A 27877-nucleotide genomic window follows, 5' to 3' on the forward strand; every position below is an offset into this window, starting at 1 on the left:
AGATGGCACAGAAGAGTGTTAGAGCCCCCAGCCAAAGCCTTTTGCCAGTGCTGTTTGTAGTGGTGATCAGCTTGGTGCCACATGAATTCCCTGACGTGGAGAGTTAGACATAGCAGGACAGGATCCGAGAGAGCTCAGCTTCACCAGACCGGGGTGTCAGTCTCCTGGGCCCTCAGAGCTATAGTGCAGCAGGTCATAGGCCTGTGTTGTAACCCCATGAGCTCATGCTATGTGGAAGCTGCTTCAGTCAGGAGGATAGGCTTCCCCAGCGTCTCCTCTGAGGCAAGCCTCCTACTCACTGATCCTGGGCGGGAAAACCAAGCTGTGTGACAGGTCAACCCTTGGACGCTGTTGTTACTGCAGAGGAAAGGACAGAAAGGGGACTGCTGTCAGAGATGGAAGGTAAAGCCTGGCAGGGCCACTCCCTTCTGTACACTGCATGTCTTTGAAGGAATCCTTGAAAAAGGCTCTGTAGTGGTATGTGGTCAGCAAGAAGGACACCACTTGCTGATACGGGAAGATGATGTTTAAATCTTCCTGCTCTCCTTTAGCCTACTGGTTAAGATTCCAGAGCTTCTGGAAGATCTGCTCAGTCACAGCTGCTAAAAGGCCATGCAGGAGACCAAGTGGAAGTCTCAGGTGGACATTCAGAAGGTAAGAACTTCCGGTACCTCAAGGACTGCACCTTTCAGACAGAGGCAACAGACCTAGAAAGGGAGCCTCGTCTCCCAAAGCTAGCATCTGGTTAGTGGGGTATGATTTAGGGAGAAGGAGAGTTGACTAGCCATGAACGAACATGGATGGGTAGGATGAGGAAGTTGCCTAAGTGCGGGCATAGGACCCCTCTGCCTACATGCGTGTCCCAAAGGCACACATTTCTCTTTGGTAATAGCCAACCTGCATAAAAAGTCAGCTAGGCATGTGGTGGCTCACACCTGTAATCCAAGCCCTCAGGATGTGGGAGCCAAGATTTCAGGAGTTCGAGGCCAGCCTGGGCTACATGAGACCTTTTCTCAAAATAGACAATCCCCCAGGAGACAGGCTCACTGTGTCAGCTCTGTCACCTTTTCTAGTTCAGTCAAGAAACGGCCCACAGTCAAGGTAACAAGACCTGTCCTGTCCATCAGGAGCAATTGTGCATTTCTTGCTATCCCTAGGGGAAAAGAAACAACTCTATCTTGCAGTTGAGAAGTTCCCAGCCATTCAGCCATAAATTAAATGTCACTCGGGCATCACATGACATAGGTCCTCATCTCCCTCCTTTTAGTCATCAGTTCTCCCTCTCTTGTTGCATGAGTGCTATTCCCACAAAGCCATCCCTCCCCAAGGATTGGATCTGGGGACGGAAGCTCCTGGTTTGAGTGCCAGCTCTGCTGCTTCATAGGCATGTAATCCCCAACACGTCACTGGACCTCAGTGCCCCATTGAGCACCTGGTACATAAATTCATTGATGCCACCTCGCACATCCATCTGGGGCTGGACAGATAAGGCCAGAAGGGTGGCAGGAGGGTGTGGAGGGCAACAGCTGGCGGGCAGGCCTAAGCACAGCAGCCAGCAAACAGAGGGAAGGCCACAGGGTGACAGACAGAGGAGCTGCCAGGAGCGTTCTTGTAGTCCCATCCGTGTGGGAGATGCTTGGCTGCCGCCTTCGTTGTCATAAGCCATGTTGATTTTCATAACGCCCTATGTGGAAAGACCCCTGTGCCTTTCCCTTCTCCAGTGTCGGTGGGGCTTCTGTGGATTCAGAGAACAGTCCACGGATTCTGGGATTGAGTCCTGGGATCACTCTTGGTTCACCAGTAGACCTGACCCTTGGTTACAGCCCTGTGGGAAGGCGGTGCTGTGACTCCAGGGGCTGGAGAAACTTACTTTCTTCTGTCCCGGGCCCCCTATGATGCAGATGCAGCTTAATATATAGAAATGATGTCGCCTCCATCACCTCCGTTCCCAGGCAAGCTGTGACTGCAGAGTGACCTCACATAGCCCCTGGCTGCTCAGATGAAAAATAAATAAAATAAAATAAATAAATAAGGTTGCCTTTTCTCCCAGGAACTCCCAGTCATGGTGATGCCTAAGGAGTTTGATTAATCTTGGTCTATGCATTTCCACAGTCATACACATGCTACCTGCCCTTTTGTGTAATTTTTACATCAGTGCTTTGTTCTGGGCCTATTGAACCGAGGATCCGTGCTTGTCTGTAGATGTTAAGTTGAAAGGCGGTGACATTGGATAGGAATCCACTCTGAACTATCTGCCCAGGAGGATTTAAACACTACATAAATGGGAGCATTACAGGTAAGAGATAAAATACATGATTCCCAGAAAGACGCAGTAGCCCATTTTTCTACTGTATTCAAGAAAGAAGCCTGAATTCTTCTTGAATGTTAGAAGCACAAGAAACATTAAAAGGAAGAGTGCTTTTTAAAATAAATGGATTTGTTTTGCTAGCTAAACATAGATTTCACTTATGTGTCTTGAAATTCCGCCTCGTAGTCTTGGTTTTTTTTTTTTTTTTTTTCCAGAAGTGTTTCTGAGTGAACTAAGTACAAGTGGGGTGACTGGGTAGAGTATCCTGGGATGTTCTGAGTGCTTCTCTCTCTCGTGATAGATGGCATGGTCCAGGACCCGGAAGTGGCTGAGGAGGATGTGTTTCGCCAGGTGTCTTGAATGGCTGGAGCACACTGATGCTGCTGGAAGGGATGCTCTGCCCTGGCAAAGGCAGGGCTGACTGGCTAGCCATTGCCTGTCCTAGGTTATCACTAATCAACTTGTGTGAGACGCACACTCTGTATCCCCCATCTTGTTCATCCTTTGCCAGCAAGATGTAAACGGTTCACACCTGGGAACCTAAAAGCTTGTACAGGTAAACCAGCCTCTGCAGGGTCCCAACGACTGGACCAGAGATGCTGAGCCACAGTTCAGCCTCCGGTTGCCCCAGGCCACACGTCCAGGGACACTTGCAGGTAGGATTGTGCGTGCACCTGCACACGGCCCTGGGGGTCAGGAGCCGACAGCCTTTGTCACCGGGGCTTCCTCATCTCCCTAACACATGGAATTAATCATTTTTAAAAGAGGCAGAAACAGCCCCATGGGGGATAGGGAAGAGAGCCTGAAAGAGGATCTCCTAGGTAATTGCTGGCTGGCTAGTGCATAAATCAGCAGGCCTAGAGCTTGTGGTTAGATTGGGGTTTAAGTCTCCAAGCTGTGGACAGCCAGCTACGGCTCCCAGGTGACCACCTGAAAGTGCCAGAGAGTGCGGAGATGACAAGAGGTTGGGCAGAGAGCATACAGCTCCTGTGAAAAATTCACTGGGAATCTATGCTCACAACCTCTACCCTCGCTTCCACTTGACATGGAAGAATATTCCTTGGTGGCCAAATCTGGTGGAGAGAGAGAGTGGATTGTAAAGACAAAACCTCGCGACCACCAGGCAGACAGCTTTCCACACCCAGGTGACTCACGCCAGGAGCTTCACTCTAGTGACAATTAAACAGGAGAATGTCTCATCTGACATCCCTTAGCCCCACGCTGACTCTTTCTCACAGCTGTGGACTCTTCTCTGGTAATCCCCTCTCAGGTATGGAGTGCTTCTGCCCGGCAGGGGAGGGGCTGGTAGCTTTGCGTTCTTGGAAAATGCTTCCTTAAAAGCCTAATGCAATTTGTATCCAAAAAGCAGGGTGAGGATCTGGGTTTTGTTTTTTTTGTTTGTTTTGTTTGTTTTTTTGTTTTTCTTTCTTTCTTTCTTTTCCCCTGAAAAGTGTCTGCTCCTTGAATGTTGCAAGCAAATAAATTGTATTTAGCAAAGTAATGCGGCATGAAAGGTCTCTGAGGGACCGCGGTGAGATAACGCGTGAGGAGAGCCGGGCCCCTGCTTGTTTGTCTGTAGCTGATAAGAAGACACAGGAAGTAAACAGTCAGAAGGCAACTGCTAGCAAGGTTAAAAGATGAGAATGGGAAGTGAGTGTCAGTCACTCCTTGGCTTGGAAAGCAGAAGTGGCCGAGGCTTGCACTCTGCTTGACCTGAGAGAGTGGGATGCTCTATAATCGGCCGACGGGCACTCTTCAGTACAGGACAGTAACTTTCTGCCAAGGGGAGTCCAAGGGCTGGCATGGAGGCCTTTTGTGGATCCTAGCTAGGTAAAGATCAAGCTTCTGGATGTCTGGAGGAAGGGCTGCCCAGCATAAGGATATGTGTAATAAAATGTCACAGCATCCAGGAAAGACTCCCTTAGGGAAATCAGAATTAGAGTGCTTAATAGTGGAGCCCCTGCTAGCCATGGAGAGGGAGCAGAGCCTGAGGAGCTTGCAGCCAGCTTCACCCTGACCTGTGGTGCCTGCGTTTTCCCCAGCTCTGTTTGTCTGGCATTGGTAAGGTGGCATTGAAACCGCATTGCTCATTTCAGGCATACAGTAACAGGTTTGGACTTTGATTCTGGAAATCAAGGGAGGATGCTCGGAGGAAGAGAGTGCCTTGATAAATTCCTGGGCAGCAGTATCAATGTTTCGGGATCCCAGTGCCATAGCAACAGTTTGGTGCCTAACCTGGGAGGCCATAAGCGTTGTTGGAAGCCCTTTAGATGCGTCAGTGAGGAGACAGCTTGTGCCGCCCTCTAAATACGATTCCAGAACGCCTCCCGGGGTTAGCTGACACCATGGCCATGTTCAAAGAATATCAGGGTGAGAGAGAAGTGGAGAGGGATTTGGCACCGACTCCCCGTGGCTGGAAACTGTGTGTCAGCACCACTGAGTGGGCCTCCCAGCCAGCCAGCTAGGCTCTCACCCCACCCTCTGCGCCTGAGCTGGGGTTCCTGTTGGTGGCAACTTCACAAAGCCCTTGCTGAGCTTAAGTTCCCCCACCTAACTTTCCTAACGTGTTCTGTCATCTGGGGTCGAGGGGGTGGGGCCACCGCCTCCCTCCTGTGCATTTTATGGACACCTTTCTGTGTGTTGGGAAGCACGTGGCGTCCGGCCTGCAGTTCTGTAGGCAGCTCAGCGATGCCCTGGATTTTCCATAGTCTGTGTGCGCTCGATGGTTTCTGACAGAAAAGGGAGCAGAACCATCCTCTGCCCTAAAGGATATGGAATGTGCAGGGGAGCTGGGGATGGGGACCACCTGACTGAGACTCTGCTTCCAGGCTGCAGAAGTGGGGAGTTGTGCCAGCAAAACGTTCGATAGAGCTGTGGAGAGAGTGTTTCACCACCAGAGAGTGACTGCTTATATGCCTACAATCGGTATTCATACACACATAATCACCCAACAAGACAGAGCTAATGAAGCTCCAAAAATGGACTCAGCCACCCTCTGCTCGCTCTCAGCAAACAGTCCACAAGGCTGTCGCTCATCCTAGCTGCTTTGTAACTCATTCTTGAGGATTATAGTACTGACTTTGGCTGCTAGAACCAGGCAGTAGTGTCGTTGCTTACCATGGGTGTGTTAGCCATTTAAAAAACAAAAACAAAAAAGTCTATAAAGAGGTATAAAAGCTCCACTGAAAAATTGCTGCGAAGTGGATTGTCTTTCTCTAGTGCATACACTGACAGACCTTTAAGACCTGTCTTTGTACAGTGACGCTTCCTGGAATGCCTGCAGAGATGCTCATGGGAAGGTGGAAGGACATGTGCAGAGATGGATTATACAGGTGGATGGGACTCTTGAGTTGTCACCTTCACGGACCTTCCCGCTAGTGTCTGTTCCATAAAGAAGAAAAAAATGGCGGTGGCGCTGGGGGTGGGGTGGGGTGGTGTTCTTATGTGGTACTTGTTTTACCTTCTGAAACTCCATAATGTAATTATAAAGCTGCTGTCAGAGACAACCTGTATGGATCAAGCTTGTGACTCTGGAGGTTGGGAATATGCATCGGATAGGTGAGCTTGGCATTCTTCAGAGGGGGCACCTATCTTTGCAAACCACTTTTGGGTCAGTAGAACACACAGCTTCCTTGAGAACTCTGTGGGCAGTAATAATGGTAGCACGTTCCTTCGCCTGCCCTCAAAGTATCAACAAAGCATGACCCTAGACAGAGCTTAAGTCTTTAGTTTTCTGTTCTGTAAACCCAGTTGAAAGAGCTCCGAAAGAACACCATTGTTCTATTAGCTGGGTGTGTGTGTGTGTGTTGTGTGTGTGTGTTGTGTGTGTGTGTGTGGTTGTGTGTGTGTGTGTTGAGACGCAGGTCTCACTATGTAGCCCCAGCTGGCCCAGAACTCACTATGTTAGACCAAGCTGTCCTTGAACTCACAGAGACCTGCCTGCCTCTGCTTCCAAGTGCCAAGATTAAAGGCATGCACCACCACACCCAACTGTGTGTGCTGTTCAAATGCAATATAGAAGCGTGTCTTTCCCCTGAAACAAAGCAAAGGATTTTTAGGAAGTTAGTTATCACTGTAGGCATAAACAAAACAAGAAAACACTGGATTCAGCTAACTATGTCAAAACTGAAAACTCATAGACCCTTGAAAGAATGTGAAAATTGCCATGATCTCTATATACAAACTATAGGAATGTTCTAGTCAGTTCTCAGCTAGTGGAAAATGCAGGGAAGCTGCCTGAGTAGCATTTCAGAAGCAGCTGGATGCTGGATTCAGGAAAAGGGAATTTTGCCAGATCGTTTCTTATTAAGTCTCAAAAGGGCAGCCCTGCTTGCCTGGCACAGGCAGCTGGCCCCCCTCCCTCTCTCGCTCTGACTCTGGTTTTTGCTCAATACGTGTGCAGCCTGGGTGCTCAGGAGTGTCACTCCAGTGGTGAACTCTGCCTTCTCCAGTCCCCTGGTGCCAGGGAGCCCTTCACCTGTGGCCCCAGATTGACTGAAAGGGTGATTGCAGTGGCTTGCTGTCGGTAGGGATTTCATCAGAAATGGGTGCGGTTCTCTCTGCTGGCACGAGCTGTCTTTGTTGTGCTGTATCATCCAAGAACAACTCTTGACTGAGTTAGGAAGGGTAATAGGTCACCACAGCCAGCTGAGGATTATATAAGTGCTAGTCTTGGCAATGTCACTCTGAGCTCAGAAGCAGACAGACTGACACTCACCTGGTGAGCAGCTGGGACAGCCCTCCTGATAAAAGAGAAAACAGGGTCTCTGAAACCTTATCCAAAGAAAGGAAGTAATTTAGGTGGGAGTCAAGTTGTTATCTAGGTTACAGCTTTGGCCTCCAAGGGAGCTTCGTGACCTTGGGTAAATGGCATTATGATTTATAATGATTTTGCACAATACTGGATAGTTTAGGGACACATTCACAGCCACTTTTTCTTGTAGTCACCAAGTACAGTAGCTGGTGATCTGTTTTTAAAAAAAGAAAGGGAGAAGAGAGAGAGAGAGAGAGAGAGAGAGAGAGAGAGAGAGAGAGAGAGAGAGAGAAAACCATGAGTTAAATGAGCTAGCTCACTCTGTGCTGTGTGCGTGGAGAAAGTCATCTGTATCTCTGCCTACGTTCTGATCCAGTCCATTGTTCTTCCTACAGTTACAGACCTGTGGTAGAAGTGTTTAGAAACTATGAAAGAGCAATGTCAGTGTGGTTTGGGTTGACTCAATTCTTATTGGTAGCTTATTTGGGGTAGCAATTGAAATTCCAGGTAGAAGGTCAATTTTGTTTTTCAGTTAACAAACTTTATTTATTTATTTATTTTTGAGCAATCTTAGGTTTACAGAGAAATGGAGCAGGAAGTGCATTTTCCCATGTATCACTTCTCACCTCCTCTCTTTCTCTTCCTTCATTCCCTTCCTTCCTTCTTCTCTCCAGTTAGCCAGTTACCAGTGTGTGCTCCTGAGGCACACATGTGGCAGCTGACATACAAATACTAGACACTGTTGTGAAAGTCACGGTTTGCATCAGGAGCACTCTTGGTGTACACACCAGCCAGTGTGTTTAGACAAATTGTGGTTTGTAATCACAGAGTCAAACAAACTACTTCACCGTCCTAAAAACCTCCGTGCCTCATCGGCCTCTCCCTTCTGAGCCTGTAGCGTCCACTAATGTTACCAGCACCAAGTTGGAGTGTACCTTTTAGGGGTTTTTAATATATAAATTCCAAAGTCACCAAGCATTAAGAGAAATGCACTCTAAAGAGTAGTTACTTTCTTCTTCAGTATAAACGACCCAGCCTTGCTCACCAAGGGGCAACTGATCCCAGGTCTGCTGGGCACCCTACATGTCTGCTTTGGCAAAATCATTCCCTCAGTCTCCCTCCTCTCTAAGCAGCCTGAGGGGGTGAAGACTGAACTCCATCCTGGCCCCCATACCTTCTTTTAATCATGTCATTCCTCTTGTGTGGTAAAATACATAGAGATGCAGCTGCATCTGGGTTGAAGAGATAGCCTTTGCATCTAGAATCTTCCCAGACGGGTTACTTGGGAGTAAAGCAACAGTTCCATTTTCTAGAACTTGTCCTCTCTTCCATGACCCATGTGCTGACCTTCATCCCCGCCTCCCCCCGCCCCCATCATGTTGTAATCTTTCTATAAAAGAACGAAGAGTTTGGGAAGTAACCTTCCTTGTTTAGTCAGTAAACAGAATTCTCTACCTGAGCAGGCTCCCTCTGAGGAGGTGATGGATTCTCTGGAGTCTTTCTCAGAACAGCATCTTCACTTGAACCTGGAAAGAAACACTGCTTCTCAGAACAGTTAGCATCTGCAACACACAGTCCATCCTCCTGCACTCCCGACTCTGCCTTCCTCTCCCTGGCTCTGCTCCCACCCCCATACACACACACACACTCTCTCCCTCTTTCCAGTCAAGGACGTGTTGAAGTGGCCGGTCAGTGCCACCCCGTGTCTAAAACTTCAGTATTTCTTCTTGCAGGGACTTTTCCAACTTTACCTAGAAAAGAACTAAGCAGAGCCTGAGCACTTGTGGTCAGCCCGCTTCCGGCTGTGGCTTCAGTTAGTCTGTGTTCTCTGACGGAGGAAGTATTTGCAATGATGGGAACTGCCTGACTGGATTGTGGGAGGACCAGGGCAGACGGTGCCTCATAGCTTTGGCATGCGAGATGCCAGCAGCAAGCCGAGTGAGGAGAGCAGAGAGGGATAGATCAGACCCAGAGTGGCAGATGCTGTGTGCTACCCCCACCCAACTACATACATTCCCAAAATTCAAATTTATTTATAAACTGAGTGTCTTGGCCAAAATGGCTTTCCCAGAAATGCAAGCAAAAGCAAGACAATGGCATGTTTTAGATCCTGAGTAGACTTCGGGTCGAGAATCTGCAAACAGGGATGTATAGACCTTCACACACTGGCTGGAGAGTTGTGAGTGACAGGAGTTGTGGATGACAAGCTAGTAATGACATAAAAAGTCTCAGGATTCAAATTCGCCATCATCACCACCCACTTACTCCCCCGCCCACACACCCCACCACACACACCACACACACACACACACACAGCACCTTCACTGTGATTGGAATATCCTGAACATTTTCTTTTCAGGATATGATTCTTCATGTAGATCAGAACCCTCCTGGTGAGAAACTCTACCCCAGCAGGAGCTTGCCCTGCTGAGCCACATGCAAAACCACCTGGAAATTGAGAAAGAGTTTGGCTAGAATTGCTAATTAATTTTAACTACTGCGTAATTGGAGATTTGGCCTAACAGCCAGGTGATTAATTAAAATACTGGGGATACCAAAGATCTCACATTTGAGGATCTGTCCATTTCAGTGCAGAACAGAACAAGGTCTGCCCACCGTGGAACTCGGATTCTGTTCCACTGAGCTTGTCTTGTGTGAGTTAGAATTTTAGTGGGGTTCCTCCTCAAGTTTCATATTACAAATTTAAGGAAGCACCAAAGGAGAATTTACAGTGAAGAGGTCTATCCCAGAAAACTTTTCATGCTTTTCCCTGCTCTTGTTTGGAAGACCTCCTAAAGAAATGGAGAGTGAATGTTATTCCAGGGTCAGAACACCTGACCCATAGTAGCCCACAGCAGATGCATGGCCTCTCGTGCCACCTAAGTTTGAAAGAGTGTTCCACAGCACTCTTTCAGTTTACTGTGGTTTAAAGATGCATTGTCTCTGTGGGTGGGTGGCTTTATGGACTCTTGAGTAGGGCCTTCATGTCCCAGGGTCACAGGTGTTCCATGTATGGAGCAGGAAAAAGGAGGTGGGGAGGGAGTAAAAGTTCAGTCAAGGATTCTTAGGTGGAAAAAGTGTGCATTTTGCATGTGTTCAGAGACCTTCCTGCAGTCACAGCTGGAACTGGGAGGAACGTGGGAGTTTGCTGTAGCACAATCTCATTGTAATCTGTCATTGTCCAGTCAGGTGTTACTGTTCCCTAAATCCAAAGCTGTGTGCACACCTGTGCATAGATCTTCCGGAGTCTTTTGAACACCTCATTTACATGGACTCTTTGGAAATTTGTCTTCTGTTTTTATAGAAGGCTTGCTAAGCAGATGACCAGATGGGGGATTTGAGAGTGTGGCTTAGATGAGCTCACTACCAGTTTGGCCTTGGAGCATCTATTTGCTCAGCAGTAATAAGTTAATCACAGATGAGCCTGTGACAACTCACTGTGCATGCCCCCATCTGATAAGATGGAGTCTCTTCTCTCACATCTCCTTCCCTTTTTTTTCCTTCATTTCCTGCTCCACACTCTTCCTATTCCAGACCTCCCCTTGTGCCACTGGACCGCTACAGTCCAAGCTACCTTGCCTGTCTGCCCTCATCTCCTTCTCCAGCCACACTTACGATCCATTACACCTGTGCCCTGTTCTAGTGAGGACATCTTCATGCATGCTCCCTTCAGAGTCTGACTGGACTCCTTTAGACCTCCTGTGCAGAGCATTCTCACCAGCTGGTCCTGTGGCAGACTTTTCTGTCCCCATCAACTGCTCCCCAAATAACCACACAGAGACTTATTATAATAATTATAAATGCTTGGCCAAGCTTAGGCTTATCTCCAGCCAGCTCTTACAACTTAAATTAACCCATTCTATTAATCTATTGTACTCCCCAAAGCTCATTTACCGCATCTGTGAACTTCCTATGTTGTTTCCTCCTGTGTGCTTGTGACTCTTGGATTCCACCCTTCTTCTTCCCAGCGTCTTCCTAGTCTGGCTTTCCCACCCAACTCTTCCTGTCCAGCTATAGGCCAGTCATCTTTTTATTAAGTAATGAGAATAATACATATTTACAGTGTACAAATATTGTTCCACAGAAGGTTCTGTTCTCAATATTTCTCTCTGCTGCTCATTTGGCTCAGCACAGCCTGCTCTTTCTTGCCTAGACATCTCCTCTCTTCATTTTCATTACAGGAACCTGGCAGTGAAAGCCCTGCTCCCTACTTAGGTGTCCAAAGCAAATATGTCTACTTTTAAAGAGGTCCCATGATCCAGATGCAGTGTCCATATCTGTGTGGCCACTGAACCACCGTCAGTGCCAAGCTTGTGAAATAAGGGCTCCTACAGTCTATGTTGAATTTGTTAGACTTTTAAAATACTTTGAATGCTTTTACATACTTGAGCTCCAATAACTATAAGGTGCCCCCATATACTCAGTTACAATGACACGCAATTTGTAAATACAAGTTAATTCTTAACATCTTATTTGACAAATGGGATTTAATCCTGTCTCCTACACCCAAGTCAGAACTTGAGTTGCTCACATATGTGGTGGTGAGATCTGTAAACCTCCCACCCCCAGCCCAGCTGACGGTGTATCCGTGCATCATTCTTCAGAGCTTGAAAATGACAGCAGGATTTGAGATCTTTGTTCTCCTTCTCTGGGATCATTCTGCAAACATGTAAGGTAGTGAGGCTGTTATCTGGGGCTTGGGCTAAGCGGGACTTCTGTGGGCTCCCTGTGTCCTTCACAGGCTGGTTGGCACTGGTGAGAGAAAGTTCACTACCCAGCAGCCCCATGCTGCTGTCTTCTGCAACATGGGCTTCGCTTCTCCCTCAGCACTGCAGCCCTTGATTGTGAGCTGCGTCCTTGGTAGGAACACGGAGCTCTGTGTCTAAATGATGGACACAGGTATAGAATCTCATCAATGGCAGGCCACTGAAGCTCTTTGTGGAAGACTGATTACTGGCAGAGAAACTCCTGATTTTCATGCTAGTGGCTTGAAATGGTGTGTTTTATGGCTTTGATTTTTACCTGTTGAGAAATTGATTAAAATAAATATAGGGTGCATGAATGTTTATCATGGGGTATGGCAGGGTAGACACTGCCATTTTTCTCTCTCAGCAGAAAAGAATAATTGAAGCTCATGTGAGTAGAGTCCATGAAGGATCACTCCATCCTCCCAAACATTGGCTGTCTCCGGTGGTCTAGTCACTTTAGAGCTGTTGCCAGCCCTCACCTTACAGAGTAGTGAGTTCCTGGATTCCTCTGGTGTCTTGGGGTGTGACTGAGCAGGGGTGTAGCTCAGTTGGTAGAATGCTTGCCCAGAGCCACCTGGACATGGCGGTACATATGTATTCTTCTAACAGTCAGGAGGTAGAGGCAGGAGGATCATGAGTTCAGGGTCACTTAGCCACACTGTGAGTTTCAGCCCCACCCCACCCCGTCCCCGTCCCCAAAATAAAGGTGTGCTAGCATGTGTTTGCCTTCTTTAGTCTACCCCTGGTCCTTGCATGACTCCTCCTGCAAGATCACCTTAGAGGAAGACACTTGAATGGTCTCCGTTGATGTGTCGTGTCTAGATGTGAGTCTCACAGAGGATTGAGTTCTTTATTGGAAGCGTACTAACACCCTCTATTGTGTACAACAGAGGTTGGCCAACACAAGTCCAAAGTCCAAACCCAGTGAGCCACCAACATTTGGAAATAACATTTTATTGGCATACAGCTGCATTTTTCTTTTGCATAATGTCTATAGCTGTCTGGGGACGTGGGCAAGGGTAGTTAGAGCAGAGACCATATGGTTTAAAGACAAAAATAATCAGTATTGGAAAAGACTGACTCCCAGAAAAATGCTGAGAGCCAGTAGTAGATCAAAGCAACAACAGTACATTGTTCTTTCCGTGGCAGGGGTGTTTTGAAAAGTGTATGCAGTGTACACTGATAAGATCAAAGTGGTAGGGAGAATGACACTGGCTAGATCCGAAATGAGTCAGTTCCCCTGGATCTCGCCCTTCATTCCTGCCCCTCTGATCAGAACCTGAGTATGAGGCGTGCTATTCAGGAGAAAGGCATCATGGGCAGAAGGAAGTGGGGTGAGCGAAGGAAAAGTCCCTCTTTGCTAACCAGAGGTGAGAAAGACCATTCACATGCACAAGCTGTAACATCAAAAGGATAGGGTTGGGTGGGGCCGATGGCCCTGCCTTGTACAGTGAGCAGCATCCAGCTGGAAGGGGCGCAGAGACACCTTCCTTCCATAAGCTAACAACCTGGAAATGGATTGAGGAGCCCATTCCTCATCCTCAGTCTGTTAACAGTCCCTTTCCCCAAACAGATTCACACATCTGTCCATTCCAATGCCAGAACAGGTGAGAACTTAACATTTGTTTCACTTTTAGAGGATTGAAGATGGTTTTGATTTTCCAGTGTAATTCTCACGGAGCACAATGTGAGGTACCTAGAGCAGTCAAAGGCTCAGAGACAGACAGAACTAGATGGTGGCTTCAAGGGGTGGGGTGGGATTTCAGTTGGGCAAATGAAACATTCTAGTATAGGCTTATGCAGCATGTGAATTAGTCAGTACCCGAGTGCATGTAACTTAAATTACTCAAGTTTGTTAGGCGTGTTTTGCCCCAATCTGAAACCAAGCTTGTCAGCCATATAATTTGTAGAGACATGGACTATGGTGACAACATCAGGAGCCACAGTAACAAAGACAGAAGCCATAGTGGCGGTGTCCATTGCTGTGGTTAGGACTTGACATTGGAAGCCTACTTTCTGCTAATATTTAATTTTACAGCAATTTCCTCTTGTAAGAATTAAGAGTTCCGTTGTGTTCATTACAGCTTTTCCAGGCTAGGGAGTTGCTCAACCAGTAAAGCGCTTGCCACACAAGCGTGAGGACCTGGGTTTGGATCCCCAGACAAGGTGGCACATACCCATAATCCCAGAGACGTGGGGAATCCCTAGGGCTGGCTGGCCAGAGAGTCTAGCCAAGTTGGTGAGCTCACATGCAGTGAGACATTTTTTTCTCATTATAATAATCTCAGCATTTGTGAATCAGAGGAAACCAGATCTCTGTGAGTTCAAGGCCAGCCTGGTCTACCCAGTGACTTTCGGGCCAGTAAATACTAATGAGGCCTGTCTCAAAGAAAGGGGGTGGAGCAAACAAGGAAGACTCCTGACATCAACCTCTGGCCCCACATACCCCAACTGTTATTAGTTCTGTCTACCACAGGCAGAGCTGGCAGCATGAGAGAAGGTCCGTGGGAAGGATGCCTTGAAAAGATGACTCTCCTTGTTTCTACTTTTCGAAGTAACTCCCACTTTTTTTCCAATGTGGATCCTAGGAAAGAAACCTCGATTGGTTCCCCAGGATGAGAGCCATGTCCCTGGTCAGCAGTGATTCTGAAGGGGAGCAGAACGAGCTGAGGAACCTGCAGGAGAAGCTGGAGTCCACCATGAAGCTGGTCACCAATCTTTCTGGCCAACTGTCGGAACTAAAGGACCAGGTAAAGGAGGGAAGCGCCACCCCCGGGCCCGACCTGTACACATTCCGCTCACTGTCACACACCCCAGGGCTGGTGGGACGATGGGCCGTGTTCACGTACAGCGCTGGAGCACTTCACCCCTGCGCTGCTGTGTCACAGTTTCTGCGCTGCCGAGGGTGCAACGTGAACACGTAACCGGCGTCAGTGAGGCACTGAGCGACAAAGACGACACTCTGCATAAAGCTGTACCCTTAGGGCTTGACTCATGGACGAGAGAGTCTGCGCTTAGTTCCCCTATGGCTTCTTGGCCCCGTGATTTCTCAAGTGTTCACCCAGGGTTTTCAAACTCTGCATCCTGAGAGAAGCCGCCAGTCTTAGGAAGCCTTTCTAGTCCTCTCTCAGAAACCAGCTCCCACTCTGCCCCTTGGAACACACAAGGTGTGTTGACAAGAGGTGACGGATTTACACCACCAAACCTAGCATATTGTCCTACCACACACACACACACACACACACACACACACACACAACACTTTGATGCCTTAAGAACACAGCAGTCATAGGTGATGTAGTAATAGGTGCCGCTCTGGGTCAAGGCCTTGAGCCAGGGAGAGTGAGCAGCCTCACTGGGATAACCACACACAACTGCTACAGCTCAGTGTCTTAGGTTTCTGAAGGCATTTCAATCAGCACGTAGATAAGATGGTATGTTTTTCACAGCAGTGGGTACCAGACAAGCCCTGCCTGTAGGTAAGGGGCAAGGTGTGTCCACAGATGACTTAGTACTTGTATATACTTCATAACTAGAGAAGAGTAAACATTGCTTGAAGACAGTTTAGAGAACATTTTTAATAATTCTGCTTTCAATTATATTTCTTGGCCAGTTGAATTTTGACCATCTATCCCTAAGATACCATTTGGCCTCAGGTTCTTTTCTTTCAAATGCACTAAGATACAGATAATAAAGGACCAATATGAAGACGTGGCCTTATTGATGAGAGCAGTGTACAACACAGAGCTTGGCAACCACCTAAAATGAATAATCATCTAAATAAGTGAACTAGTGAAGATTTAACGAAAACACGTGGCTTTTATTAACTGCTCACCCTGCTGCGAGACATCTAACAGGTGTTTTACAGGACTGAGCTGACTCATGACCTCCTCAAGGGCTGTGTCTGCCTCTGTCCCTCCAGCCCCTGAGAGCTCTAGCAAGCTTTTTTCCTTCCACGTGGGATAGCTGTGGCATGAAGGGGCACCGTCACATCAGATGTTCAAAACTAGATACAAAAAAACAAATCTTAGGTGCCAATGTAAGACACTGAGACACAGGAGCTAACCGTGATGCCTGGGCCATTTTTCAGAGTTTTCTTGGCCCTCATGCCCAGGGTATCAGAACTGTTACTGCTGAGGCCACCTAGCTCTGCAGGGCACCTACCTCTCATCTCATTTCCTCCTAACTCTTTCTCATTATCATCCTTGGAAGCTCTGTAAGGCCTGCTCTGTTAATGCGAACACCTGGGTGGTTCCAGTTGGCCGGGGAGTTCCTTAAAATACGTCTGAAACAAAACTGTTGTGTTTCTGAGCATCCTGTGGTGGTCAAATCAAGTCAGCCCTTCCCTTCGGGCTCCGTTGAGAACCCTTGTCCAGACAGTGCTGACTCTGCCATTCTCCAGTTATCACCGAGGGTGACTCAGAAGCCGCTTCAAGCCCAGCCCCACTTCACAAACCAATGAACCATGTCCAAGGTGTGAGCTGGGCTGAGGAAACACAGCAAGAATGGCAGGCGTAGGGAGAGCCTCGGGAAAGCATGGGTCATCGTACAGTTCCTGTTTACCAGTTCCTGGTTTTCTTGATGAGGACGTAAAAGAGCACAGAAGGCCCTTGGGAAATTTATCCCCCGGCACATCACAGCATGAGGGTGTGAAGCCCTAACCCTCCAGTTTTGTTGGCCTGCTTTGATGTGATTGAGTAGTTTGGTTTTGAGTTTGTTTGCTCTGTTTTGTGTTCAGTTTGCCTTCTTGTGATTGACTTTTTAGATTTCCTTTCCCTTTCTTTCTTTCTTTCTTTTCTTTCTTTTTTCTTTTTCTTTTTAAAGGAAGAACCTTAATATTTTCTGGTACTGAGGATGCGTTCACTGTCGTGCGCAGCTGAGCACAGGAGGAGCTCAGGTTTTGAAATCTTGGGTCAGGGTAGAGCTAGTCCTGTTGAACAAACATTTCACCAAACCTAGACTAAGATTCGCGAACTCACCTCAGACCCTGTGTGGTTTCAGCTGTTCAATTCCCTGCCCTTCTTGTGTTATTTTTCAGTTTTCAAGTTGGCAGTTGGAACCACTCTTTAGAAAGCCCTTCCCTGTGAGTGATTCTGAAATCGAACCATTTTTTTTTCTTGGAAAGTGTTATAGGCTACAAAGAAGCATGGGAACGCAGTAGCACATTTTGAAGTTCTTCTACCAGGATTAAACTGTTCGAGTTTCGAGATGCTGAAATACAGGGAGAGAAAAATAGACCATAGTAGCTTTGGGGGTAGGGAGGGATTGTTTCATTCCAAAGGAGGTAGAAATTGCTTCCTTCATCTGACTTCGAACAAGCCTGTGATGCATCATCTCAGAACCAACCTGAAGAGTTTGAATGTTACTAGGTTTGGTGTTAGGAGAATTTTAAACATTTTTTAAGCTCTTGTGTGTAAGAACTCAACAGTGGCATATTACAGATTTGGTCTGGTCATTGTAAGAATTCCTGCCCACAAAAGGCAACAAAATGGATTAAAACCTAAAAGCCCCACAAATGATTCAAGAACAAGAAACTGTCCCAGACATTTTTTACGACAGCCATGAAAGACTGCCAATTTACTGGACAATCCATAAATTGCCTCATCCCTTAGCTGTTCTGTAGGTGGTCTGACCCAGAAACCAGCAGCAGAGAGATGGCCATTTCAGTTAGGGATGAGTTTAGGTTTTAATCGTGGACTTTAATAATGGACTCAGGTCTTTGCTGGTTGTTTTTTCTAAACTACCCACTGGGGGAGAAGGTCCTTGTGAGGATATAGTAGTGAAAACATGATTAGTGGTGTCAGGTGTTCAGTCTGACTGGATTGCTATTCTAAGAATTACTGATGCATCTCATCTCCAAGCTTCCCCTCCCAAGAGATTCTGAATACTAAATATGATTCTCTTACATCCTTATTCCAAGGAGGAAGACTAATGTAAGAACTTCATAATTATTTTTTTTGCATGTTTCCTTCATAATGCAAAAGAGCAAATACTAAGCAAAAGGTTAATTTTCTTGAAAATGTGACTGGCTTCTATAAGGCAGCGACCTTATCTGTCATGCTAGGAATGTAAAAAGTGCTTGAACATCTAAATTACATTAGCATGTTGCCTTTCTCATGAAAGAGAGCCAAGACATCTGCCTTCTGGGACCCTGGGTTTAGCAAGAAACAAAGAGAAGGCAGGAATGAAGTTCCAAGGAACACAGGGGGAGCGGGCCCACCAGTAGCTTACAGTGAGAAGGGGTGTAGCGTCTGTAACCATCCAAGCAGGTGGCTTCTGGGCTGGCAGAGAACTCCAGGAGCGGCCCTTCCAAGAGGGGACGCAGCATGGGCAAACGCATGACAGCGCATGGCATGCTCGAGGAATGGCAGTAACATTCCGGTGTACCCGACTCCTCATTTCAACCAACACTCGGAGGCCACGGAGGCCCACACAGCACTAGATACCCAGGATACAGAGGCAGAAAGGACCTAGTGTCCGCCTTCTAGAACTAGCTGTCTCCCGCCGAGACAACAAGCAGGTGAATGACACTGGAACACAGTGTGGTGCAGAATTCTCAACTGGTTTCTGTGGGAATGGACAAGGGCAGTGAGGCTTTCCTCACAGTGACCTAGAGGAAAGATTTCAGTCATTGCCCCGGGGCTATTCAGTCTTCCTTCAGAGCTTGAGAACGTTTGCTAGTGAGATAGGACTAAACAGGTTACGGGGGGCCCTCTAAGGGGCCGAGCAATAATATACAAGCAGTATAATCGCATTCAGCAGACACTGTGTTTTGGAGGTTTTGTTTTTGAGGGGTTTTTGTTTTGGTTTTGTTTGTTTTAACTTCTGAGTGTTTGGGGCTCATCATTTGAGCCTGGCTGACTCTACCAGAACCATAGGAAGGAATTCTGCTTACTCGACCTCACTGGCTATTTGGAACCTCAGTAACTAGAATGCTTCTCCATGTGTAACTAGAGGCTTTTCAGAGAGTGTTATGATCTGTTGAGCCTGACTAAGGTATCAGTGCACTGTTGTGAGACTCCTCCCTATGCCAACTTTTAATCACTTCATGATCCATCCGTGCTGTGTCTAGTGTTCTCAGGCAAGGTCTTTTTGATGTTGCTTCCATCTGATTTATAAAGCCATTGACGAAAGCCAAAAGACAGCACAGAGACATTCGGGGTGATTTCTGTATTTGTATACCTGTGAAGCACAGCATTGTGTCAGCTGTCCAGCTAAGTGGAGACTCTCAGAATTTTTAATGTTCTACAACTAGGACATTTTCCATGACGCGGGTACTTGAGGTAGGCATCTGATGGAGACTTTTATCAGGAATCCATTTTGCTTTGGATATCCAGTGAGTACAGTGTGTGAGATTGGGATAGATTTTGGTCATGTTTATATTTTCTGACACAATAATGGTTACACATAGTGAGTGGGTGCCTCATGGTAAGATAGGCAGACAGGTTGTATATGTGAAAAGTGTGAATGGAGCTAGTAAAGACAGAAACTATTTGAAAACAGGCAGGAATGGTAGGAAAGCTAGGTAGCCAATACTGTTGGCCTTGGTTCCTTTCCAATCAGATTTAGTCCTTAGCTGTTTTATGGCTTTTTGGGGGGATTGTTTGGTTTTCGTTTTGTTCTTTCTTTAACTCCTTTCTAGTTGTTACTGAGTGATAGCCAATTCTTCCAGTGGCATTGGTTAGACGGCTTCCTCCTGTCTAAAAGGCTAAGGCTGATGCAGATCACAGTCGAAAGGTATGCTATTGTATATGTAGTTGCAGAGAATCCTCTCTATGACCTGTCTTCGTGTAAGAAAAAGGAAGCAGTGAAGTATATGAAAACATGTTCAAAATGTACATGCCCAGCTCTTCAAAAACAGGCCAGCAACATCTTCAACATCCAAGAACTTGTTAGAAATGCATATTCCCAAGCCCCCCACAACAGACCTGATAATACCAAACTGTTTGTGGTCCCTTTTGTCCATATTTTTATGTTTTTTACTGGGTGGTTTTGGTGCTGAACCATTTATAAACCACTCTTATGGAAACAATCAAAAATCATATACATATGTATTAGGTACTTGAACTGATAAGGGTTTAAAGAATTGGCCACCAACCTACAACACTGTGGACCTTTATGGTTTATGAGGGAGCGAACATGATGTGCCAGCCAGCTTGAAAGAAACAAAAGGAAGCATGGACCAAGAGGGAGGGAGCCGTTCATGTCTCTCAGTGAAGGCAAACAGTCACTTGCTAAATGGCAGAAAGCTTACAAGTTGTGAGTTGAAGACAAAGATGGAATAACGGACTTACTGAGCAGGGGTGAGGCCGGTGTTGTGTAGAGTTTCTCTCTGGTCCCAGCAGTTACCGAAAGCGTTGTGGAGAAGGTTGTATGGGCCAGCTTTGAGCTGGAAGATGTCAGCAGCTTCCCGTGGATGTTTTAGGAAGTACCCTTTCATAGGTGGTGAGCATGCCAAGATTTCTAAATCCATTTAAATACTTGAAATGATCAAGATTACGAGTAGATTCCCTCAAAAGACTGCTGTCTAGAGAGCCGTTGAGGAGAACAAACCCGAGCTACCATAACTGAATTCTCAATCAGTAAGATGAGCAGGTAACTAGCTTGTTAACCTAACAATGAATGCATTCCATGGGCCATGTGAAACGCCTCCTTCCTGAGATGAACTTGTGGATGTAAGCTTTGGAGACTGGCTAGAATATTTTCATTCAGCTCCTTACAAAACTTTCACTTAAAACTGCCACATGGAAGTGCTAAATCTTAGTTCATCTTTTCGTCTAAATTATAATCAAGTATTTTCCATAGGAGCCCCAAAAAGTAATATCTTGGCTTAAACTGTTAAGTGCTCTGCTTTGAGAAAGAAAAATATAACCACTTTAAATTTGAACTAAAGGAAGTGTACTAGGTATGCACCGGAAATCAGTTGAGGTGAAAACTGAAACTTAAGCATCCTGTATGTGACACTGTACTGAGACATCTACATATGTGCCCTTAGCTGTCTCCCCACCAGACAGGAATTACTTCATTACACAGACTGATGAACAAATTGGCAGAAGATAAATAACATTTTAGATTAAGTTAAATGGCTGTCTGATTCCAAAGTTTATATTTTTTACTATTCTACCCTAAGCTTATGCTAGTTGCCATAATTTCATCTAGTATGTGTTCATACAGCCTTTTATCTTGGTGAACGTGTGAGCCTCAAGTCCAGAAGTAGTCCTACATTGCTAAGAAAACTCTCAAGGCAGAGAACTGGGTCCTAAAATACCCAGGAGGAAGCTGGAGGCCCAAAGTGAGAGCTCAGCCGCACAGCCGAAAGAAATTCTGTCTCTCACTTTGGCTGTGAATGCATTTTTTCACAGGACCCCACACTGAGAAATGGTCTCTCCTGTTGAGATCCGAAATCCAGTGCTGTTCACAGACTGGTAGCCAGATCACAGCTTATATAGCGTTAGTTACCCCTGCATCTTGGGGATCTGAGGATCTCTCATCTTTCCTAGAAGAACCAGGTAACTTTTTTCTGACCTTTGCAAAAACACTGAGGAGAGGAACCCAAGACCCTGAAGAGTGTGGGCACAAAGTGTCAAACCCAGGAATTCTAAAAACACCGCTTTTCTATATAGTGATGTGTTGTAAATCAAAGCAAGCTACCATTTTCCAATGAGTGTGTACATCATTTGGAAATGGTTTTCAGAAATAATCCCGAAGCCTGTGCTCTTCTCTCTTTTGTTTCTGTATGAAACAAGTATCAAGCAGTACTTCTGGTGAATGTCACCTGCATGATGGGCCACAGAATTAATTCCCTGCTCTGTGGAGGAAGATGCCCTCTTTGAAGCTCGCTCTCTCTCTCTCTCTCTCCTCTCTCTCTCTCTCTCTCTCTCTCTCTCTCTCTCTCTCTCTCTCTCTCTCTCTCTTCTCTCTCTCTCTCTCTCTCTCAGTACACTATTTGTAGAAAGTGGGTTTCAGTATAACCCATAACCACAGAGGTAAATAAATCTATGGCTCGTTGTGTGACCTGACGTACAGGAAGTGTCTGAGTGTAATGATGAAACTTTGTAACTTCCAGATGACAGAGCAGAGGAAGCAGAAGCAAAGAATCGGCCTTCTAGGACATCCTCCTCACATGAATGTCAACCCACAGCAGCCAGCCTAAAGCCAACAAGACGGAGGGACTGTACTCACCTTTCTAAATTATTATCGGCGTGGGTATGGCTCATTAGTTCTCATTCACCCACTAAGGTTACATGTGCGCTTAGTAACATTTGTAAATACTCAGTTTTGTATTGTATGTATATGATTGCTACTCTCAGAGGTTTGGACTTAACGTATTGTAATTAGCTCTGTTGGCATGGTGACCTGTCACTGGGGCCAAAAATGTTAAAAAATGCCTTTTTTGGAAGGACTCCAGAAAGTACCTGATTTGCACTTGAACCAGATTATAGATTTAAAAGTATATGACATGTATTTTGTATTTAAAGCTAGAATAGCCAGTATTTATGTTTTTATAAAAACTGTGCAATACAAATTATGCAATCACCATAACTTTGTAACTCCTGGTGTCCTCAAGGAGTGCGCGTCTCTGAAGCTGATATGTTAATACTGATGTAATAAATGGTTAAATATCGAATGATGCTGCTGCCAAATTATATTATTAGCGAGTTTCTGGCCCTCTGGGCAACTTTGTACCTTGTAATTATCCTACAGTTATGCTGTTTCTTCGTTGCTAATGGCATTGGTGCCCCTGTCTCCTAGTGATAACTCTAGGTCTGTGAACTGTTCAAACAGCATCCATTTAAGAAAAAGCAACTTTAGTTTCAAGGAGACGTTTAAGCTTCAAATTAATCATTTAAGGTATTTCTTTAAGAGAGCCACGTTAAGCTTCAAATTAATCATTTAAGGTATTTCTTTAAGAGAGCCACGTTAGAGGCTAATTATAGGTTGCAAAGAAATCGATGAATTTTTTAAGGGAACTTTTTACATGACGTTGGAATAACAGCACATTGCTGGCTAGTAACTGTCATTTCCCTGGTGAATTTTGATGTCACATTATGGTCAAATGAGTTAGCTGATGGTTTCTAGACTTTCTTCATCTGAACCCACATGATACACTAGGTAAGAGGTTATTACAAATTATATATATATATATATATATATATATATATATATATATATATTATATACACATACATACATACATGTAAGACAGAGTAGGAGCTGCCCCTTAGGATGCTTAGCTGCCCCTTAGGGGGCATAGTTGAACACTGACCAATGCTGTCCTTCTGAAAGAGCACGTTTGGGTTTTCTTTCTTCGTCACGTGCTTTCTTTTCTGGTGGTGCAAAGTATAACAGGAGAAGTTTTCTACCTGTTGCCTCGTTTTTGTACCTGGTCTCGTTTACTAGGCCATCTCTGCACAAAAGTTTAAAAAACTGAACTGATAGCAGAGTTTTGGAGCAAGTCAAGTTTGTAAATGCATACATAAATATTTAATAAATGATGCAGAATACTACATGGCGACTGGCTGGTAGCTTTCATTTGGCATTTCTTTGTGACTTAGGAGCGATTCCAGAGTTAGACTCTTCTTCCCATTAGGACAGAGTTAAAACTACAACTGGTTTGGTTACCAGATTAATTCAGGAACTGCTGACCTGATTTTAGAAAAAAACAATGGTTTATATTCAGTGGGAAACGGATAGAACAAATATTGGAGGGTACTGCATACAGAATTCATTCTTCAGGTGACTGAGTGCCACCAGGCTGTCCCAGACACCTGGCAGGCTGTGACAAGATCCAGGGTGCTCTGTTTAGTGTGGGGATCTTTAACTGGGCCTCTACCAGGTAGAAGTATCAGTAACCGTTGGAGTTTGTTTGGACCCACTCCCCAGGTCAGGGTCCCGTCATAGACCGTTTATGATGTTGGCTTTGCTGCCTTACTCGTCTAACCAAATGTAGAAGAACTTGTCCCCTCCTGAAGCAAAGCTGGCTTTGGCTGCTCTTTTTCGATGCTGATCTTCTCTGTGCTTTAGTAAACAGGACTAATTCCCACCCAGCTCGGAGAACTGGGTCGGGATGAAATTCCAATTTAATGGGTAGTTTCATAACTTCTACATATAAACTGGGTAACTTAAATCAATTTTCCAGTCAGTTTAAATTTTTCCATCATATGGTAAGCCTTCAAGAGACACGTGCTTTTTGTCTGAAACCAAAATGGCCCCTGTACTCCGTCTCCCAGTACCGCACAGCAGCAAGGACTTGTTCATTCCCTTGGGCTTTGCCTTTGATCTCCCGAGCTGCCCAACACCCAAGGCTGGCGGCGTGTGGTGTGCCTCCCCAAGTCCCATCCAGTTCACTGGAAGTTCTGCATTGACATGTTTAGGTGGCAGCTTTTACAGGTTTGTCGTGTCTCATTTGAATCCTGTCACCAAGATAGAAATCTTCATTCAGCTTGCCAGCTTCAGCAGAAAATAAAGGAAACTAGAATGTCACTCTGCTTACATGCGGCAGGTCCTACCCTGGGAATGTGGGTGTCAACGCCAAAGCTCCTGTAGCTACAACAGAATGTGCAGGTGAAGCTCCGGGGGGCTTGGCTAGGTCGCTGTTTGTGCTGACTTCTCCACACACGATTTGTGGCACCTCTATTTCAGGGATCAAGGTCCAGGTCACCTTTAAAGTTACCTCCGCAGATGAATAAGGAACATAGCCAGACTAAGTAGGAAGTATGGCAGTCCCGTGCTCGTGTGCAAGAAAGCCATTGGGGCTTCCTGGGCTTAAACACCTGCCACCCAACCAAAGCCAGGTTTGGCTTTGTTGTGGGGGGGGGGGTGGCAGTTGTTAGTTGGTTGGTTGGTTTGGCTGGTTGGTTGTTGAGACAGGGTCTCACTTGAAAGACAACATGCTCCATCTACCAAACCACACAGCAGGAATGAAACTTAAACAATGAGACCTGGAGACTCAACAGGGAGAGTCAATTCCTGAGCACTTGCTCCAGAATAAACAGACATCTCCTGACTTCTGCAAGACAGAGCGAGTTCTTCCCAAGTCAGGTGCTTCCTGCCTTCCAGAACAGGGCTAGCCTATTTTAGCAGTCATCCCCTTCCCACCCTTATTCCTGCCTGGGAAACACTGCCCATTGATCTTATTTTCAAATCTCTTTCATAAGAGGGTATAAGCTAGAAAGGACAAAATGTGGATACTGTGTCAAGACCGAAAACCCTGTGGCAAAGATAAGCAACAGGTAAACAGACCTATCTGCCTTTCACACTAGACGGCTAGTACCATACCTCTTGCTTTGCCACATCTTTCAGAAGCAGGGCCAATCTCCAGCAATCAAAGCAGCTCCCTCCAGATGACGGTACTCACATGCGCTGCTGTCCCATCCTGTCCCAGAAGTCAGTGTTTAGGCACTCCGCTTAGGTCTCGTTCGCTCCGCTGATCACTTGCTAACCAACCGGGATGTCGGAAAACCCCCATGAAGATTTCGATTTTACAGAAAGTACCCAAAATTCCACTGATTTTGCATCACAAAGTGGTGGTTAGAGTTGAGTTTTGAGTAAAACGCCATGTGTGTGGTTTTTGTGGGTGGCTTCAGCTAAGCATGACTATCAGAGCTCAATTACCTGAGGGGAGAGAGCTGTGACGGCAATTATAATTAAGACAGTTACGATCATAACAAACACTTTTCCACCCTTAGCAATGGAAGCCATGTGTAGCATCCCACAGCCAATTCAGGAACATAACCAGCTTTCAGCTCCACATCCCCAAACCTAACAACATGGAGAATTTAAAAGGACAACACTGGCTTGTACACACCACAGCTCAGACCGTAAGATGAACTCCCTTAATGCTGGTTCTCTGAACTCAGATGTAAAATTACTGGAGGTATGACTTGAAAAAATAGTTAGCAAGTAGGCTACCTGAAACCCTTGAAGGTCAGGCTAAGCCAGCGTGGAAGAGAACCCTAACACCTAGAAGTGAAACTGCATCATCCACCCAGCCTGGAAAGAAAAAAAAGAACTAGAAAACCACCAGAGAGCAAGAAGGCAGCGCTTGAGAAACCCTAAGGTGAATTCTGAACAACAACAAAAGAGTCCCACAACATAGTGCGTGCTGTATACAGGAACCACTGGTGGAAAGAATTCGCCAGCACTTCTGTAATCACCTCATAAGAGAGAGAAAGAGAGGCGGCCCGTGTTGATGGAACTTGAGACATATAGTCCATCCACAGTGGGATCCAGGAATTTAACTCTCTCGTTATTGGATATTCCCAGTCATTCCATCCCCTTTCCATGTATTCATCACTTACAGTAAGTAGCTCAGAAAGCCTCTTCAGACACTTTCTGTAAAAGCTGTCTGGAAGATTTGGTGAGATGCTGGGCAAGAAGACTGGAACACACAAGGCTTGCAGTGGTCATCAGCTTCCTAATTCTGTGACCCTTTAATACACTTCTTCATGTTAGGGTGACCCCCCAGCCATAAAATTATTTGCTACTTCATGACTGTAATTCTGTTAGTGTTATGAATTGCAAGGTAAATATCTGTGTTTTCTATAGGTCTTAGGTGACCCCCGTGAAAGGGTCATTTGCTCCCCCATGGGGTCACAACCCACAGGTTGAAATCACTGGCTTAGAGGCTAAAGGTTACCTGATCCCCCCCCACACACACACAAAATAGTGCAGGGTCCTTGACAATGAGAATCTTCATGCTAGCTCAGCCACCTACATTTTTTGACTCTGAGAACGTCACTTATTTCAGCTTTTCATTCTCCCCATTCTAAGGTAAAGATCCTTCCATTTCCCCCCACAGGGGTAATGATCACGAAGATGCTATACGCCAAGGGTCTGCTCTGTCCACTCCATCCATATTGCCCATGCCTTATGCCTGACATTTTCTTCTCACCTACTTACACTCTCAGCTAACTATTGCGCAACCAAGCCACTTTCTGTTCCTACGAAATTGCTCTGCTGTTGTTACCGTGGATCTTAAATCTTTATGTCTTCACATGACATGTTTGGGTCACATCCAGTCATTTTATTTTAACTATGTTGTAACTATCAGTTTGAACTGAATAATTCATTTAAAAAAAAACTTAGTCATAAAGCTCCCAACTTCCGGATAATCACTTGCATATTTGTGCTTAGTGTTGAATTTAAAATCTGAATTCTTTTTTGAAAAATATCTGAAGATATTAACATGTGAGATGTGTGTTTCTTTAGTTTATGAAGTATTTTTCATTTAGATTAGCATTTGAACCTCCCAGCCCTACTAATGATACATTTCTCTTGCATCTGGATCATCCTCAGTTTTACTGTCTTTCACTTGACATTTCAATATAATTCTATGCCATACTACATGTAACTGTGGAGACCCAGAATTTTCCGTAATGCTTTCAAAGAGCCTGAGAAAGTGTTTACACTCTCTTGATGACCCTTGCCACTTAGATCTGAAATCCTGACTCCTATTCTAATGGTGCCTGTGGCTCCTATGCTGAGGGGGTACCCGTGATGTTGGGGTTGAGCCACACACATTTTTTGCTTGGTTGTCTTTGGGAAGAGGGTCTTGCTATGTAGCCTAGGCAGGCTTCACACTTGGAATTCTCCCATCTCCATCTCCCTTAGTCTGAAATTCCCAGAGTGCACCACCACGCCTGACCTACTTTTAATCTTTTTTAGCAATATTAAATGTGCACACTTTTTAACTACTTCAGAGTTGAGAACAAGAACCAAAAGACTTCTTGCTAGAGAATCCAGTAGGATTGTCAATGAACTGCAGGGAGGGAAAGTAGGAGGGAGGGAGGGAGGGGAAGGAGGGAGTGAGAGGAAGGGAAAGAAGGAAGAGAAAAGAAGAAAAGCTGTGCTCTTATTTCAATTTTTGTAATTGTTTTTTTTAAATCCTTGCAAATGTATTTTACGATAATTTCCTCCTGTAACAAATGACCAAATAAAATAGAGGCTAAGATACTATGGTAGTTTGAATAAGAATGGCCCCCATAGGCTCATATATTTAAACGCTTAGTCACCAGGGAGTGGAACTGTTTGAAAAGATTAGAAGGGTTAGGTGGTGTGGCCTTGTTG

General features: G+C 45.7%; 1 protein-coding gene across 1 annotated transcript in view; it reads left to right on the forward strand.

Annotated features, from left to right (window-relative positions):
- The window catches only part of LOC114689564 (inositol 1,4,5-trisphosphate receptor type 1-like), a 62844-nt gene extending 40857 nt beyond the window's left edge, over positions 1-21987 (forward strand). Inside the window, 2 exon segments of the mRNA XM_028863860.2 lie at positions 14398-14559; positions 21876-21987. Coding sequence (XP_028719693.1) covers positions 14398-14559; positions 21876-21962 — 249 coding nt within the window. The 3' untranslated portion in view covers positions 21963-21987.
- Positions 21988-27877: the final 5890 nt, after the last annotated feature.

Source organism: Peromyscus leucopus, unplaced genomic scaffold, assembly GCF_004664715.2.
Source record: "Peromyscus leucopus breed LL Stock unplaced genomic scaffold, UCI_PerLeu_2.1 scaffold_132, whole genome shotgun sequence".
Taxonomy (NCBI): Eukaryota; Metazoa; Chordata; class Mammalia; order Rodentia; family Cricetidae; genus Peromyscus; species Peromyscus leucopus.